Source organism: Hordeum vulgare, chromosome 6H (assembly GCF_904849725.1).
Source record: "Hordeum vulgare subsp. vulgare chromosome 6H, MorexV3_pseudomolecules_assembly, whole genome shotgun sequence".
In the NCBI taxonomy this organism is placed as follows: Eukaryota; Viridiplantae; Streptophyta; class Magnoliopsida; order Poales; family Poaceae; genus Hordeum; species Hordeum vulgare.
The window spans coordinates 238,851,189-238,866,375 of NC_058523.1; the positions used below are offsets into that span (position 1 = coordinate 238,851,189).

At 44.1% G+C, this 15,187-nt stretch overlaps 1 protein-coding gene across 3 annotated transcripts; it reads right to left on the reverse strand.

Moving 5' to 3' along the window:
• Positions 1-5,304: 5,304 nt before the first annotated feature.
• LOC123404566 (ubiquitin carboxyl-terminal hydrolase 15-like) lies at positions 5,305-14,929 on the reverse strand. Of its 3 annotated transcripts, XM_045098503.1 has the most exons (16): positions 14,709-14,929; positions 14,064-14,159; positions 13,710-13,899; positions 13,178-13,579; positions 12,353-12,743; positions 11,894-12,281; positions 11,657-11,811; positions 11,481-11,575; positions 10,760-10,845; positions 10,487-10,649; positions 7,834-7,957; positions 7,462-7,619; positions 7,300-7,384; positions 6,769-6,981; positions 6,327-6,388; positions 5,305-6,247 (listed from the first exon to the last, which is right to left on the reverse strand). In XM_045098503.1, exons 4-16 carry the CDS (start codon positions 13,498-13,500, stop codon positions 5,551-5,553), a joined length of 2,940 nt encoding a protein of 979 aa, XP_044954438.1. In that variant the 5' UTR covers positions 13,501-13,579; positions 13,710-13,899; positions 14,064-14,159; positions 14,709-14,929; the 3' UTR covers positions 5,305-5,550. The 3 variants fall into 3 exon arrangements, with proteins under 3 accessions (XP_044954438.1, XP_044954437.1, XP_044954439.1); XM_045098502.1 differs by lacking the exon at positions 13,710-13,899; XM_045098504.1 differs by lacking the exons at positions 13,710-13,899; positions 14,064-14,159.
• Between the last annotated feature and the right edge of the window lie 258 nt (positions 14,930-15,187).

Genomic DNA, 15,187 nt, shown 5'->3' on the forward strand with positions numbered 1-15,187 from the left:
CCTGACTGAAAAAAAATTACACGATGATCATCAACAGCAAGAACACTTGGCTCAATGAGATCATACACACCAGGCTCAATAAGACTAGCCAATTCATCTACTCTGTGATTGATGTTGCCCTCACTAACAAATCCTCAACTGACACGTGTTGTTGCCCTCACTAACAAATTCAGAACTAATGAATCATCATACTGCTTCTTCAGTTGTTGCAACTTGATGTTTGTTTCAATCGGTTCTAGTTCATGCTCTATGTCACCTCATGCGGTAGTATTCTTCATGTGGTACAGTTTATCATTGAAATTAAATCCTAATGTTGTCAACAGTGTATACATATTCAGAAATGTGACATCTAGACTGCAAATCTTCCTATCCAAATTATGCCCAACATCAAAGTGAATCCTAACATCCCATATAGCATCATCTAACCTACAAGCCACGGCAAAATTGATTTTTTTTCAATGCTTTTCGAACAACACGAACCTAGCACTCTCATTTGAACATGATAGAAGAAAAAAATGAAGGGACTTACAGCACTCCACCCATTCCACTAGTCTAGTAATGGCTTGTGGTGGGGTTGGCCACCCACATCTCAGCGAGCCGCACTCGTGGTTCCATGGACACGGGCGCCTCCTCCTCTTCCTCGTCGTCGGTGTAGTAGGACGAACTGGAGCCATCCAAACCCACGTGGTCATCTCTCCCGAGGCCAGGAAGGTCGTCGTAGCCTCCCATGACACCGCCACCGCCAGGGGTCGCCGCAGCCATCGTGTGAGATCTGCAGTAAGAGAGGATAAGGAGAGGGGCGAACGAGAGCTAGGATTCGTCGGGGGGACCCGGCTCGGTTCGACCCAACCTACTAAGACCGACCGCGCCCACCTCATCCTAGTCAACGTGTCGGCACGCACCGATTGGCCAGTGTGACGCTGACAGGTGGGCATGCGCTGTCACGATCAATACGGGGTTATATGACTGTCAGTCCTTTTTGTAAGGATTAGACCGAATAGTGGTACTGAATTACGACATGCATGAACTATGGTACTATTTCATTACATGATGCTGAAGAGTGGTATCTTCATGCAATTATATTAGAATAAAACGCTAATGCAAGATCATAGACGACACACCGAGGCACGATATTTGTTAACGAGGTTCACCGATATGGCTACATCCCCGGGGCATGACTACGGGCGCTCCTCCCCAAGATACGGCAACACCGGCCGCCCGGGCGCTGACACAAGTCGCCGGCTCCCCCGCGTACCTATTGCTATCCGATCGTCATAGGTTACAACGTGTGGTGCCCCTCGATATATAAGAGGCCTAGGATACAACGTGTCCGACTCCTACACGACTCGTACCTATCCACACCAATTACAACTCCAAGTCCACGTAACCCCTTGCGTACATAATATTCGACACAAATATAACAAACTCCACCTTGGCGAATAATCTCCACCACCTAGAAGTCGTCCATGCATCGAGCCTCCATGTACTCCGGACTTGAGTTGTCTTCTTTGTAGCTTACTTAGAGCTACCCGACGGGTCTAACCCGCCGCCACCCTGAGACTCCACTACTACTCCTGCAGCTCCACTCTTCATGACTCCACCTGCAATAGTGCTCCCTTGCAACTTGTAAAGATGCGAAGTCGTCCTCTCTCCTATCATCACGGTCATCCCATCTTCTATGATTTCCATGGTCTTCTTATCCCGATCACAACGGAATTCCATACCACCATCATGAAGAACACCAAGCGAAATTAGATTCCTCCTTAGCCCTGGCACATACCTGACTCCCCGAAGCATCCGCTCAACTCCGTCAAACATCTTGATTTTGATGTCACCTATTCCAGCAACACGATAACCAGTGTTATCGCCCACATAGGCGAAACCAAACTCACCAGACTTGTACGAAGAGAACCACTCCCTGTCGGGCGTCGCATGACAAGAGCAAGCTGAATCCAACATCCACGCTTCAGTTTTAGTTGACCGTCTGTCTGATACTACGAGAGCATCACTACTGCTGTCTGAGTCACCACCATTAGTAGACAGGTTAGCACTAGCCTCGCCCTTCAGTTCTGGGCATTCCCTCTTTATATGTCCCCATTCCTTGCACTTGTAGCACTGCACCTTTTTCTTCTTTTTCTTCTCCGCCTCTTGTCCCTTCCTGAGCTGATAACCTTTAACTGCCAACCCCAAACCTTGAGTACTATCCCTTTCAGCAGCATTCTTTTGCTTCCTCAACTCATGTCCAAGCAATGCTGCCGTGATTTCCTCATTATTGACGGTTGTCTTTCCATGTGTCAACGTAATGACCAAATGCTCATATGACGGTGGCAACGAAACAAGAAGAAGTAGTGCCTTGTCCTCGTCCTCAATCTTCACATCCAGCCGTGCTAGATCCGTGACCAACTGATTAAAGGCGTTCACATGCTCCACAAGATCCGACCCCTCCTGCATCTTCAGCCCATAGAATTTCTACTTCAAATACAGCTTATTGGTCGCTGACTTGGACATATAACGACTTGCCAACTTGTCCCAAATTCCCTTAGGAGAATCTTCATCCATGACATGATACATGACCTAGTCTGCAAGGCACAACCGTATGTTGGCGGCTGCCCGCACTTGCATATCCTCCCATGTGTCGTCGTCAACCTTGGTCGGCTTCGTCTCCTGCAAACCCTTCAAGATTCCCTGCTGCGCCAGAAGATCCTTGACTCTTGTCTGCCATAGACCGAAGTTATCCGTGCCATCGAATTTCTCCACCTCAAATCTGGTGAACCCCGGCGCCATGCCGAGCCGCGATCTAACCGACTTGTTGCCGCCGGTCTGACCGCCCTTGCTTGCCTCTGCGACTTCCTCACGAAAAAGATCTCCGATCCCAAATTCTTCGTCTCAAGCCACGCTGCAATACGCGATCTACCAAGAAATTTGACCCGCACCGACCCTTGTCCGCCCTTCAGAAAATCAGCGTGAAGCTTCGCCAACGCGCAGATGAATCTGCTCTCCGTCGAAACCAATTGCTCCACCTTTTTCCTGAACTGCAGACTATTTTCTGGTGTGCTTTTGCTACTCCGTACCCAGCCTTTTATTACCGCTGGATATAGTCGGCCTTTTCTTTCCCTTGCCCGACACGGAAACAAGACACAAAGCCTTACGGACACGGCCTGCACAAGTCTCCTAACGTGTAGTCTCCTGATTCAAGTATAATTGCTGATTAGTCTCCAACACCAACACGCACGCAGCCGCCATGCAGCCATGCCAACACGCACGCAGCCGCCATGCGGCCATGCAGCCGCTGCCAATTTAATTCCTAGACTCCTGCGCCAACCATGCAAACGCTGTCTAGACTCCTGCACCAACACGCGTTAGCGCACGCTGCCAACGGAGACCTGCTGCCACACGCTAAACACGCCTGTCTTCGCGTACACAGCCCTGTGCCGTCACCTTCCTTTTCTCGATCCGTTCACCTAGGGAAAAAACTCGTCGTTGTTTCCGGCGATAGCTCACCTTGTCTGATCTTGATTCTTTGTCAGCGATCTGTTACTTGCCATGTCGCGCGTACTCGCCGTACGCCAACCCTGTCGCAACACACGCCTCCTCGCACATCGTCCGTGCACGAGCTGTGTCGTACCCTGGCCACCTGCGTTGCTGACACAATCCGTCCGCAGTGCCTCGCCGCCGCCCTTGTACAGCACCAAGCGCATCATCTTGATGCTCTCACACTTCGATCTATCCGGCCGTCCCCCACATCTGGTCGCCGGTCTGATCGCGAGTCGAATCCGTCGCCTCCGCAACGTCTTCAACAGCCACTACGCCGGTCCGATCGCCACGTCTAGCCGATCCTTACCGACCGCAGCCCATCGAACGGTCCAGGCCTCCTGCCCGAAGTGTCCGACACCATCGACCGTATCCACGATCGCCGTCGTGCTCCACCTTGCGCCAATCGGACGTTCCCTGGCACCCATCGAGCATGATCCTCATATCTCCAGATGATCTTTCGCATATCCTTCTCGTAACCTTGCTCATGATACCACTTGTTAGAATAAAACGCTAATGCAAGATCATAGACGACACACCGAGGCACGATATTTGTTAACGAGGTTCACCGATATGGCTACATCTTCGGGACATGACTACGGACGCTCCTCCCCAAGATACCGCAACACCGGCCGCCCGGGCGCCGACACAAGTCGCCGGCTCCCCCGCGTACCTATTGCTATCCGATCGTCATAGGTTACAACGTGTGGTGCCCCTCGATATATAAGAGGCCTAGGATACAACGTGTCCAACTCCTACGTGACTCGTACCTATCCACACCAATTACAACTCCAAGTCCACGTAACCCCAATTACAACTGCAAGTCTACGTAACCCCTTGCGTACATAATATTCGACACAAATATAACAAATTAACTCTCATCCATCCTTGCGCTCGTCTTCATGGTTATTTGGCCCTCACTCCTAACGCCTTCGAGGTAGTTCTCATAGTACCTAAGCATGCATAGGGTGTCCATTTGAGGTAGTATCCAAGTTTCGAAAGTATCAAAGGAGGATGCTCCGCATTAGAGTACCTTGCGTGGCAATAAATAGTTGTGACTGTGGCAAGTATCTACTTTTTCAGTATTACAAGATTTGCTATTTTCTTTTCATGACCTCTAGTGGTGGAAACCATAGTTCTACAGGGCAAATCACACAAACCCACTGTATCTAATATAACCCGAATTCAATTTTAGCAGACCTACAGAGTTTTTGGTTGGGTTTAGCGACGGGCTGGGGCACAACGAATTCATGCAGGCAGCCAAACTAGTGATTCGCCAAGGTCTCCTCACCTAAAGAACAACAACTAGATATTCACATCAAATAAAAATAGATGACCGACTATGGGTCTCTTGTAATCGCCAGGTTGGGCCAAGCGATGTAGCCTTGGACCAAGCAAGTCAACAAATATGCAATTTTGCTTTAAGCAGCTCAGGGGATATATATTGTGATACATTCACAACCTCACAGGTGACAGTACATTCGAGGAGCTAATATATGAAATTGAAAAGAAAAAAAGGGCGAGCTCCAAAGAGGATGACCTCCAGATAACCCCACGAATGAATTTAATACAGAAATACAGAAAAGCTGAAGGCAAATCACACACCCAATTCTGCTTCAGACTCTTACCTCTTCAAGCAAATATATGAATTTAAGAAAACTCCGTTTCAGTGAAGAGATGCCCCCATAGGCTCAAATCAGCAGTATCATACTGGCTACTGGTCAGCTCTTACTCTGGCCAAGAAATGATAGAAATATGGAAGCAAATGGAAGCTTTTCGCACACACTAAATAAATGCTTCCATCTTTGCTTTCACAAAGCCAGTCCCTGAGTTCTAACATGTCAACCCAAAAGCTAGGCATCTAGACAGATCTAGTTACTTCGCTACACTGAGTGAACTACATCTAGAATATGCAGCTACAATTAAATATGCCTCTGAAATAAAAGAACATGAGGCGATATTAACGGCACTGCTAACCATATCAGCCCAGCTCCAACTAAAACTATCAGATGTAGACCATTACATATGACAAAACCCAGATGTTTGAACAAAACCATCTCTACTATGGTTATACCTACCGTACAAGCTTCGCTGGTTTGGTGAAGCAAGAGGTTCGGCTGAAGACGCGCAAGCCCTGTCTGGATATCTTCCTCTATGTACATTGCCGTAGGGGTGAGTTGGCAAGGAAGAATCTGAGACAAAACCCATGCTTTCCGGAAAATATCTTGTTTGTGGATTGGAAGACGAGAGCCTTGTACATGAGGCAAAGTTGCCAAGAGGATGGTCAGGAGCATAATATGGCCCAAAAATTGAGGTGATTGGATCAAGGCCAGCATTGTCACCATAATCTACAACACTGAATGAATCTCTAGTGCTTTCAGTGGTAAACGAAGATTCATCAGAGCTGGTAAACAGGGACCATTCACTTGATGTAGCGTCTGAGAAGTCTGTGCTAACCGAATCTGCAAAAGCATCATCAGTGTGATATAAATTTTGGGACCTCAACCTCGCATGTTGATCTTGTCTGTAACCTTCCTCCTCTGGTCTAAAATCATAAATACCATGGATTTGATCATCGGAAGTAAAGAGCGATTCTGTCTGCTTCTGCTCTTGTTTAGAAGAGCCCTTGGAGGATTTTGATGAGTGACAATATGAAGATGATGGATCAGGCAATAAGCCTTTCTCAATGTATATCCTCGGAGGGCGAGGAAAAGATCTATATGATAAATGTTAGACTAGTGAAGACAAGGAAATAACTCGAATATTAGATGGCAAATATCACAGGCTGGCTGTACCTCAAGTAGAATAGCATATATGCACCTTCTGACATAACTTGATTCAATGATACAGCCTTGACCTTCATATAACAAGAAACAAGTAGGCACATCAGCTCATACAAATTCCCAGATTTTATATTTTGTAAAGGTACGTGGCCCTATAAAAACATGACTACAGAAAAGACATCACATGGAATAAAGTGTGATTATTTAATTGTTCGCCGCCACAAAGCACAAACAGACTTCAATTCATTTCAAGTTTCATAAGCACTAAAACAGTAAGATTACAACATAATTTCATTTCAAAAGAGCATATATGAACTGCTAGTTTAATAAACTTGTGATTATGTTTGCTTCTTTAAAACAAATACATACCTATGTGATTCCACTAGTCTAGAATAACTTCTAAAAGCAACACATACAGAGGTTCTTAGTCTACTTCAAGGAAATTTACAAATACCTCTGAGTCATCAATTCTTAACCACGTTCCCTGCATATCTTTGACATACGATATGTAGTGACCAGAGAATGATGCATTTTCTGTATCCACGTGTACAACCACAGCATACAAGAAGTAAAGAGGCGGGTGATCACCAGCCCCAGTCACAAAAGGAACCATGTCCAACATATCAGGAAAAGTGACACATTTGTTAATCTTGCCATACTTTCCTGTCTGAAGCACGAAAAAAATTAGCTCAATAAACTAATCTTAATAAGCAATCAAACAAACGATTATATTAGTGTGCTAAGGAAACTTCTTCAAAATAAGCTTCATTTAGTTTTAGAGGGGTTTGGTTGCAATTTGAAGATGTAAACCCAACATCATGAAATTCTACATAAATTAGTCATTAATATCATACTGACAAATGCATACTCTATGAGAACTGCACACAAGAATGACTATACTTCAAAACATGCAGCTGAAAATTAGAGATAATACAAAGATACTGGGCCAGATTAATATTGCATACAGAGATGAAATACATAATACCTGGAATCTTTTTAAAACTACCGTTAATATGTTTGGCACTTCATGCACGCTTAGTTGTTTTCTAGCTTTAACATAAGCACAACACCTGCAGTAAAATTAACAAACTTTAATATGCTGTTCTCCAATCAAAATGATGAGAAGATTGTTAGATTGCCACAGTACCTTCCACATTTATACATATTATCCCCATCTAAATCTTCAGGAGCAGTGAACTGTGTCAAAGCATCTTGCAAGGACTCCACCCAACCATGAATCTCCAAAGTAAGATCCATTATATTCTCGTATCTTTCAGATTCATGATGGCATCTGAGGCACTTAACCTTGTTTCATTTACTAACTTAGTTAGTATATGATAGAAAAATAGTGCTTAACTAACTAGCTAGAGAGCCAGTAGAAAAGAAAATACAAGGGACGAATCTGCAACTTATGCACACACGCAAAAGAATATTTGATACAAACTGTAACAACTTAAGCACACAATTAAGGAAATTTGCAGCACTAAAAATGAAATCAAGTCAGAAAATTGCAAGTTACCTTCGATTTAAGGCGTCCACCAAACATCTGTTGTATCAGTGTAGTTTCCTGCAAGCTTTGTTCTACTTGCTTCTCACCACCCAGTCCATCCAGGCACGCTGCTTGCATAGACATCACAAGATGCCTGGTTGTGTTGAAAATCAAGCACATTATGAACAAAATGTTAATACATGATCAATACAGGAGGGATAGTAGGTCTGACAGATCTAGAACAGTTGAATAACAATTGTCATTTTCCCTTTCCCATTTTCCCCAACCCACTTTTTTTTTAAATAGACCGAAACTTTATTCATTAGAGATAATCAATACATCGTCTGTGAGGATTGTTACAATTTCACATAAAGGTTCCTCAAACCAATGTGAGGTCAAAAGAAATCTAGCTAATCTAGCTAGTTCATGAGCTACTTTATTTGCTTCTCTATTACAATGTTCAAATCTTGAAACACTTGATAGTGCTGACATAAGAGACCATGAGAACATAAGAAAATGACATATTTAAAGCCTCTTAAATATTCAGAATACATCAACAAATTAAAAGACTAGTCCGTTCCAGGAGATTAGGGAGAGATTAGTTGTTGCCTTCTTCGACTGATGATCTTTCTTATTTTCTGTTTCAGTTTAAACCGGATGATCAGTCAATCATCAGTTCACAACAACAGCAAAAATAACAAAGCCTTTCAGTCCCAAACAAGTTGGGGTAGGCTAGAGTTGAAATCCATAAGATCCTGAGACCTAGTCATGGTTTTGGTGTTGAAATATGTGATGGGCTTAGGGCCAATAAGACAATTTCAGAAAATCTCTAAGGGCCCTTGTATGTGGTGGCATGACAAGGGGTGGTGGGAAGTTTAGTCCCACCTTGCTAGCGGAGAAGGAGTTGGACCTCTTTATAAGAGTCTCTCTTACACATGCTATTGGAGCATGAGAAGAGAAGAGGCCCTCGCACACTCCTCCGCCACCGCCATCCTCGCCACGCCATGCCACGACGCGATGCGCCGCAGGTTGCGGGATTGAGCCAAGCCGGGCTCATACCTACACGCTTATTTTTGCCGGTCAGGAACGGAGAATACGTAACGGACACGCCACGATCTGAGACATCGGATCGTGAGGCGTTACCGACTCGGACGTGGGTTCAGCCCATGTATCTCCACCCGGCGCGCCTACATAAGCGAGGCTCCTATCAACCCTAGCCGTCACGAACAGATCACATCTACTCCGCGCGCTCGTTCTTTTTGCTACTGCTGCTGCCGGTGATTCCGTCCCGTTCACCGCGTACAAGGTTGACAGGGGAGCAGGCCTCCGAAACCCCGCCTCTCCGGATCCTGTACGGGAGAGGGGTGATTAGGTTTTTAGGGAGCGACTACGCGACTGCTCGCCTCTATTCGTCTGCTTCATCTACGTCTGCGTCGCCTTCGTCATCACCATGTCTTCACCAACCGACGTCGACCATCTCGCCCGAGAGAAGGCCGAAGCCGACAAGAAGGCGGCCGAAGATACTGTCGCCGCCACTACTGCTGCTACGGCCAACTTGCCGATTGGAGAGTATAATTCGTCCATCCCGCTCCTGTCTATTTTATTCTTAGTAGTACTAGCTATATGCGTAGATGTTTCTGCTATATGTGTAGTACATGCTAGTCTGCTTCGTAATCAGTATGTCAGTAATCTAGTCTGCTATATGTGCCATGATAGTGATTGTTTCATGGATTAATCTAATCGAAAAATTGCATATTTACTCAACATTTGGCATGTGGATAGCTAACTTACACACACACACACACACACACACACACACACAGATGGCTAGTTCTTTGGTGATATTCTTACGGACTACTCCCATGCCAATTTTGGTCTACCCCAACCTGCCTTGACATTAACAACACACTTTAATCTTCCGCTAGATGCCTACGTTGTATATGACCAAATTATCTCAGACGATGTTGGACAAGCTTCTCTTCAATTGGTGCTACCCCAACTATACCTATCTCAAACAATGGTGGACAAGCTACTCTTCAATTGGTGCTGCCCCAACTATATCATCATTCCGGACCCGATCCTTTCATGTGTGGACACATCCATCTCAGCATGTGCATCTCTACATCTAACTGTTGGACATGTCATCTTTTAGTTGGTCGACATTTTGCGCCATACAAAAACGGAGGTTGAATTGCCATCCTATAGAATCTGCCTTTTAGCTCTCGTGACACTCTTGTGACAGAGGGCGCCAGAAGTTTTGTGCCCACTTCATCTATCCGGCTTTGATTCGATGGCATACATCTTCATTGATATCACCATCCTTCTGCAGCATCGACCCCAAATATTGAAAGGTGTCCTTCTGAGGTACCACCTGCCCATCAAGGCACCCCATGTACTGAAATTGCACCCCCAACTTACTCAGTTTTAGTTCTACTAAGCTTAAAACCTTTTGATTACAAAGTCTGTCTCCACAGCTCTAACTTTCTATTAATAGTCAATCCACGATATTCAGAACAAATTTTTATTGTGTTGTGACTAACAGAATATGTTAAAAGTGAAACACCGCAACTTTGGTTTCATCTAAATCAGAGACCACCCTTGTTAGAATCAACAGGAAATAGTGAGAAAGAGGAATGAAAAAATAGAACAAGAGGAATTAAATCTAACATGACAGCTATACTACCTTAAAAATTCATGAGCATCTTCCTGACTTCCACCACCCAAGCGACATCCAATGTTCCTTAGATTCGAAAGGATTCTGCTTGGAGACACAGGTCCACCACTTTCACGTAAAGTTGAAGCATATTGCTCAAGTTCGCACATAAGACACCAGTTCTTTGAGCAACCTATATGAAGATAACAAAGAGTGTGAGGCGGACAGGAGTAGACAATATTATTACTTTTACCCTGTGCAGACAACAGTACTGAAGGGGCAAAATGTTAGGCTTAGTATTACAGTCTTTAGAATGCAGTCTCAGAAGCAGGTGGATCATCAGGGGCTTTGTGCACATGAGGCATTGTAGAACAGCATTAGCATAGCAGCTGCAGAAAAGGACAGTAGTCATTAGATATAACCATGACAAGCTACAATTTAACTAACTAAATGTTCAATTTGCAGAAACAGAAGAAGCAACACTTAGCTCACAATTTGCTTGACTAAATAAAGTACACCTTATTTAAACTAATTCTTTCATAATATTTTTGGTACACGGGAATTATCTTAATTTTATTTAGTTGCACGTACAGCGTGATTTAATTCTATCGCTGCACTATTTTCAAAATTTGCTGATTTACCGATCTATGTGTTTGATATTTGTGAATCACCTCCTACTGGACATTCAATTTTACCCCTCCTGTTAAGATTCTTAGGTTGTTTATTTCCAGAACATATTGCATGTTGTTCATTCTACAAAATTTGCATAAAAAAGGGCAGCCCGATGCACATAGCGCCCGCTTGCACAGGGTCCGCGGAAGGGTCCAACCACTTTGTGTCTTTTGTACGCAGCCTTTCCCTACATTTCTACATGAGGTTGTTTCCAGGACTCAAACCCATGACCTCATGGTCACAAGGCAACAGCTTTACCGCTGTGCCAAGGTTCCCCTTCTACAACTTTGGCATGCAAGAACAAAAACAAATTTAAGTCAGCATGACAGTTTAACAAAGACAATGGTAATACCTGTTCCCACAGTTGAAAAGACCTCTGGGAGAAATGCCCCGTACTTCGTACTGGAAGAACTTAACGAGATCTTCATAGCGAAACAATACCTGAAACTGCAATTTAGAACAAAGTAAAATACATACCAAAACAGCGCAGTACCTACAAGACAAGAGTTATTATAGATGATTCCAAACCTTACTCCTCTTGTTATCATTGATTAAACCCACCAGGCTGGTTTTGAGAAATTTTGAGGGCTTCTTCAAGACTTCAACCTTGGATGCTCCTAATTTTGAGATTCCAGTGCATCCTTGTAAATTGTTGTTTGTTGAAGCACTTGATTTTGCAGATCCTACAGGATACAATACATATATGAGATTAAAGAGAAAAATATAAGGAAAAGGTAGCCCACTTCAAGAGAGATGAAACATTACTTTGCTCATTTTTGCAGGAAGTGTTCTTCTCATGGGGATTGTATTGATATGATGCCAACACCTCCTGTGTTTTTTGTGATGAAGTCACCTTACCTGGTGGATAAGGAGGCTTCATATAGATCACATTTCCTCTCCCACTATATTTTCCAGATGATTTGCTCCTCTGTAGCGACTCTGTTGCGGAAGAATATGGCCCCTCACAAGAACTCATCATATCAGAAGTTAAATAGACACCCATGTCAGGTTCATAAACTGTGATGCTTGCTTTTGGACATTTTGTTGTTTCCGGAGCACAATTATTGGGTTGTTGTACCGTATTATTGAGAGGATAAGTAAAATCATGGTTGTCATTCTTTTCCTCCAAACAACCATAACTGTTGTTTGAAACCTGAAAGCGCAAGGTAAAGAATTGAATGACACAAACTTGGAGAATAAAAAACGAATTAGAAGCTATGCTACCTTATTTGCTGATAATATCTCAGATGAGTTGGTTCCTTCATCAACACCGTAATTGCTCTTTTCACAAGATGCAACAGAAGCGCTATTTACTCTTGAAAGAAGACTTTGATTTGATTCATTCATGTTGCTTCTGTCTGCCAGGAATAGATCAGTATCAAGAATATAGCTATCAGTTGTCGCAAAGGATGGCTCTGATACTGTGTCAAAATTCATTTCATGCAGGTGACTGTCACCCCCTGGAAGAGGTGAATTCAGGTTAGTCAAGAACGGCATTTGTTCAGAACTCCCCGTCGGAGATAGTCCACCAGAGTTGCTACCACCGTTAGCATGCCACTGCTGGCATGTTTGTTTATGCCCTTGCCTCCAGTGTATAATTTGACACTTTCCAGAGCTGTGGAACATTCAAAGTGGCATTAAAAGTGGTCACAATAACAGAACAGTATAATTTTTACATTCAGCACACAAGCAAGAGAGTATCACATGACAAACAGACTCATGGTGCAGGGATAAATCAGTCGCAAATTCAACATTTTTAAGAGACTGGAGCTATTAGATGTGTTGCTTGCTCCAATCAGGCGCTGGATTATATGTAGCGACAAGGAACTCAATCCTACCAGCTTAACTAAAATTTGATATGTTATCAATGCAACGAAGTAGGTGACTCGCCCGCTTTGGTGACATAATGAGGTACAGTTCTTCTTCAGAAATGAAATCATTGTAATAAATAAACAGCAGATAATAAAGTAAGATTCACACACCTACTTGGGTGTACACAATTTTTTGGAGTTTCAGTTCGTACCAGAGAATAATAGGTCAGAATCTTACCAGTATCTAACAGATTTGCACCTGGAGCACCTAGTCTTTGCAGGGCCACGACAAGTAGCACACTCGTGGTATTCAGATCTTAAAGAAGGAACAGATCTCAAATAAGGCATGGGTCTCAGAGACGGTCCTGGCAATATAACATCTGGGCATGCCATTGTTTCCGCTTTGAAGGCTTCTTCTGCAGCTTTCTGGCCAAGCACACCTACTCTTGTTTTCTTACTTACAGAATCATGCCATCTCCCAAGAAGAAAATATGCTATCACCGGAAGTACAATAAATACAACAAAGAGTGCAGGCACATCAGCTTCCCTTGGTTGGAGCATATCCCTAAAAGATTATTATTATCCAGCTCCAAGACTTCTCTGCTTCAGCTCGGAAAAACATTCCAAATCACTGAGTTACCTACAGAAAACAGCAAAGCTGAAAACAAGCTTTACAGTTTCCACTCTCTCAGAAGTGGAACATGGTAAGAGAAAATGATCGCGTTCAAAGATTTAAGGAACTAGGATAGGATTAAGCTTATCAAACCAACCAGCTCACTGGAGTTGCCTTTTACATGTCCTAGAAGCTCACTCCCATTGGGGCTTCAGTTCACTTGGGATTTGGCTTACACTTATATGATAATATTATCAAGAAGCTCCCACTTGCCTTCCCATGGCTTCAACTTACAAGCACAACCATATCATAGTACTCCCTCCGTTCACAAATACGTATAAGATGTTCTGTGAATTGGATGTATATAGACACGTTTTAGTGTGTTCGGTCACTCATTTCAGTCCACATGTAGTCCATAATGAAATGTTCAAAACATCTTATATTTGTGAACGAAGGAAGTGCTATATGCACTGAAATTAGAGATACACACTTTCCCAAAATGGTTAATTACCTTAGAATGTTAGGCCCAGAGAAAAAAGTTCACTTTGTGGCTCACATCACCTCTTTACTATCTCCAAATTCTCCAGCAAATCAACCACTAGACTACCTGAAACAGCATGGAGGGCGACAAAACTAAATTAACTCTGCATATGGCACCTTTGGGCATAGCTCATGGATGGTGTCCAAGCTCTTATCCGACACATGTATTTCGTATTCACGACAAACTACACTACAATTTAGGAAAATGTTTGGCGCAAAAGATTGGGCGTATGAGATGGTAACAGAAGCAGTAAATCTACATCGCTAAAAATACCACAAAGCAACGGGCAGCACATTCCGGACAGCAAGATCAAATAGTTCTCTGGCGCATCTCAAAATAAATAATAAATAAACAAAGGGATCCGGCGCCCAGCTCTAGCTCCAAATGATAATCCTACAAGCTCCGAGATCCCAAGCATACAAGATACAACCAGCGGTGAATGCGCCCGCCGAATTTCTGAGGCAGTCGCACCGACACAAACGTCCAGACGGGGAAAAAATCCCAGACACTAGCAACAGCAGACTGCGTAAAAGGCGCACGGAGTGCTTCAAAAAGCCTCGATTTTTCGCAGAACGGACGAAAGAAAAACATAAATCAATTGAGACTAGGGTTTACCCAGAAATACAAATGTCACTCCGGGCGGATCTCCGACTGGGAAGCGGAGCAGCAATCCCGACCGGTGGTTCTGAAGGAGATTGCGGTATATAGGGATAGGGGATGGAGAAGCTCTAGCCGAGGATGGCAGCGGTGCCGGCGACTGAAGGAATCGGGAGCGGCGGTGGGTGTGACCGACTGTGGCTCGCTCGCTGTTGCTTGGCTACTGTGCTCTGCTCATGTGTGCGCGTTTTTGCTTTGAGTAAAATGCATGTATAGTCCTGCAAGTTACGGCCGTGTCGGAATCAGTCCTCGATGTCAGGAAATGTTTCAATACGGTCCTCGAAGTTGTCCACGATATTCACATACGGTCCTGGATACGTATGCCCACCGTATGGCGCTGACGTTGCGAGTAAGAGGGACCCACGACGCCGCGGAGCTGGTCGCGTGCCTCCTCGCATTCAATGTAAAAATTGCATACAACCCCCTGGAAGCGAGGG

Coding starts and splice junctions, on each gene's coding strand:
- LOC123404566 (XM_045098504.1), bottom strand. CDS start 13,500: ATGCTCCAACCAAGGGAAGCTGATGTGCCTGCACTCTTTGTTGTATTT. Junction 7,958..10,486: donor GATGCTCATGAATTTTTAAG/GTAGTATAGCTG, acceptor CAACACAACCAG/GCATCTTGTGATGTCTATGC. Junction 7,385..7,461: donor AATATGTATAAATGTGGAAG/GTACTGTGGCAA, acceptor ATTTTACTGCAG/GTGTTGTGCTTATGTTAAAG.